The 2816-nt window shown below is 41.4% G+C and overlaps 1 protein-coding gene across 3 annotated transcripts in view; it reads left to right on the top strand.

The window, feature by feature from the left end:
• CDK15 (cyclin-dependent kinase 15) overlaps nt 1–2816 on the top strand; it is a 100519-nt gene that overhangs the window by 47982 nt on the left and 49721 nt on the right. For all 3 annotated transcript variants that reach the window (XM_012655237.1, XM_012655243.1, XM_012655251.1), the window contains exons 7-8: nt 500–623; nt 2350–2470. In XM_012655237.1, coding sequence (XP_012510691.1) covers nt 500–623; nt 2350–2470 — 245 coding nt within the window. The remainder of the gene's footprint in view (nt 1–499; nt 624–2349; nt 2471–2816) is intronic.

Genomic DNA, 2816 nt, shown 5'->3' with positions numbered 1-2816 from the left:
CTCCCAGTCATTTGGGGGTCACATTCAGATGTGTGGGGACTTTAGAGACATAGCCAGCTCCTCAAAGGTAATAAAATATATGGAGTTCTCTCAATGCCTTAAAAGAAAGGGTTTATATAAAAATACAAAGTCCTATTTTCAAAAATCAATATTAGTTTTTTTTAAAAATTAAATAGTGTCCTAAAAGGCTAAACTCAGCTTTTAGATTTCCCAAAGAATTGACAAAGGTTGCAGAAATTTTCCTCCGGCATCTAGTGTCATTGATTTCTGATACCCGGTACCATTTCTGGAAATACCATCTGCTAGTCAAAACCCTCCTGAAACTGTCAGCTCACGCTGCTCTGCACTGTCACTTCAAAGGCCTTCTGTAGGCTCTGGCTTACTCAGCTCCTAATGATGGCTTCCTGGTTGTGTTCACAGAGATGACTGTTTTTGATTTAGAGGAGAAATCAACACATAGTGGCTCAAATCTCTTAGGTATAGTGTTCATTTCTTCCAGCTTTTCATGTTTCAGCTTTTGCGGGGCCTGGCATATATCCACCACCAACACGTTCTTCACAGGGACCTGAAACCTCAGAACTTACTCATCAGTCACCTGGGAGAGCTTAAACTGGCTGATTTTGGTAAGTTGCCCCCCAGGTCTCATTCTGGGCTGCGAACAATGATGCCTTTGTGTGCACTTGCTTAAAGCATTGACGAGGCATGGCCTTTGAAAACTGAAGGCCCAAGAACATGATGCTTTGTGAGGATACCAAACTACCGTATAGGAATGTGAGGCAAGAAACAGGGAGAGATTGATAGCTTCTTAGGATTCTGTCAACCCATAATCTAGACAGATGCCAAAAGTTGGACACCCCTACTACCCCACTGCCATTTTTTATAGAGAGACATTTGTAGAGTGAACTGTACTTAGTAGATTTCCCTAAATCTGAGCGGATATACAAATTCTAACAGAATAGATTAAGGTTACCCTAGGATGATAAAGAGGTTAACCCTGGATTATAGCATAGACTCCTGCTAGAAAGGAGGCTCCAGACATCTGCTCTTGCTTGCCTAAGTATATAAGTGTGACTGTATGGGTACCTGAAATTCTTATTCCCATGAAAGTGATGCAGATTTCCTCTAAGTATCACTGTATCTTTCCATTTTAGCATTTATCACAGTTTGTACTTATATTCACACACAAACACACACATACGCATACACACACAAGCAAATATATACATATATACACATGCACATATATATATATATATGTGTGTGTGTATGAGATGATTTTGTCTCTTCCTCTAGACTGTAAGCATTATGAGGGCAGCCTGGGTCTGTGTTTGCTTATCATAGTATCCCTAATGCCTGGTACCATAGTAGGTGCTCAATAAATACTGGTTGAAAAGCTGTCTCTGTATGAGCTAAGGAACCACTCTTCTCTGTTTAGCAGATGTCAAAAGGTGGTACTATAGCTGCACTACTTTATTCTAAGATAGTAGCTTGCATGCTGACATGTAAGCATTTAACAGACATTCATTTATCAATTCTCCACAAGAGCGAACTCATCTCTTAAAGTTTTTCGCAACAATAGATCTTGCAATTCTGTTGAGATAACCAGCTGACTGACAAAACTACTCTCATTTTGCAAAGGAGCACTTGAGAGAAAGTCATCTAGGGTCTTACCAAACTAACTAATTTGGATTAGCAGTCCCCATCATTTATATACTAAACTGGAGGTTCCAGGACTGCAGAAATGGGGGGCAGCCATATTACTTGCGAACTGAGTTCAGTTGCTGTTACAGAGATCTAAAATTGCAGAGATGTAACACGCTAGAAGCTTAACTTTCTCTCACATAACAGTCCTGACCTAAGCAGTCAGAGCTGTGTGGTGGCCCCATGTGTCTTGGCCCAGGCTTCTTCTGTCATGTGGCTCTACCATCCCTAGGATATTCCCCCAACTGCATATTTCAAGATGGCTGCCACCTCCTTCTCATCACAGCCCAGAGGAAGGAGAACAGGAAAGAGAACACTTACTTAATCCCCTCCATTAAGACATGATGTGGAAGTTCACACATCTCCTCTGTTCAGATCATGGAGGCAAGAACTTAGTCACCTGACCATACTTAGCTGCCAACAAGGCCACATCTAGCTGTAAAGCAGGCCAAACTTTGAGAAATTCACTTGATGAAGTGATACACAGGGTCCAGACAGTGAGTAGTTGTATTAAAAGCACCCAAAGTTTGTGTGTTATTTTTTAAATGTTGTTTACTCTGCCAGTCATACTTTTTCTGGTAGAGTGCGTCACTGTACCTCCTCAGGAAGGCCAGGACAATGGGTTCTATGCTTTTCCTCTTTGGGCAGGTCTTGCTAGAGCCAAGTCCATTCCTAGCCAGACATACTCTTCAGAAGTCGTGACCCTCTGGTACCGGCCTCCTGATGCTTTGCTGGGAGCCACTGAATATTCCTCTGAGCTGGACATATGGTAAGAGTGAGTGCCAAGAAAATGAAAATGTGAGTCATCCTGCCCATAAGGGTGGCTTTATCATCTGTATTATATTTTTAATAATAAATTCTAATAATGGCAATCACTAATAATAAGCACACTAAGCATACTGTGCTTTCAAATACACATTTCATTTGATTTTTGTAATCATTCTATGAGTTTTTACAGTTAAAGAAACTGAGACCTAGAGAGGTCTTGCCCAAGGCATCTTCTGAATCTGATGCTCTTTCTACCATGCCCCTCCTCCAGCTCCTCTCTTCAATTCTTTGCCTTTTCTCCTTCTTGACACCTTGACCTCAGAGAAACACACATACACCCCCAAACC

The sequence above is a fragment of the Propithecus coquereli genome, unplaced genomic scaffold (assembly GCF_000956105.1).
Source record: "Propithecus coquereli isolate 6110/MARCELLA unplaced genomic scaffold, Pcoq_1.0 Scaffold113, whole genome shotgun sequence".
NCBI classification, from domain to species: Eukaryota; Metazoa; Chordata; class Mammalia; order Primates; family Indriidae; genus Propithecus; species Propithecus coquereli.
This window is presented reverse-complemented; position numbering and strand designations above follow the sequence as displayed.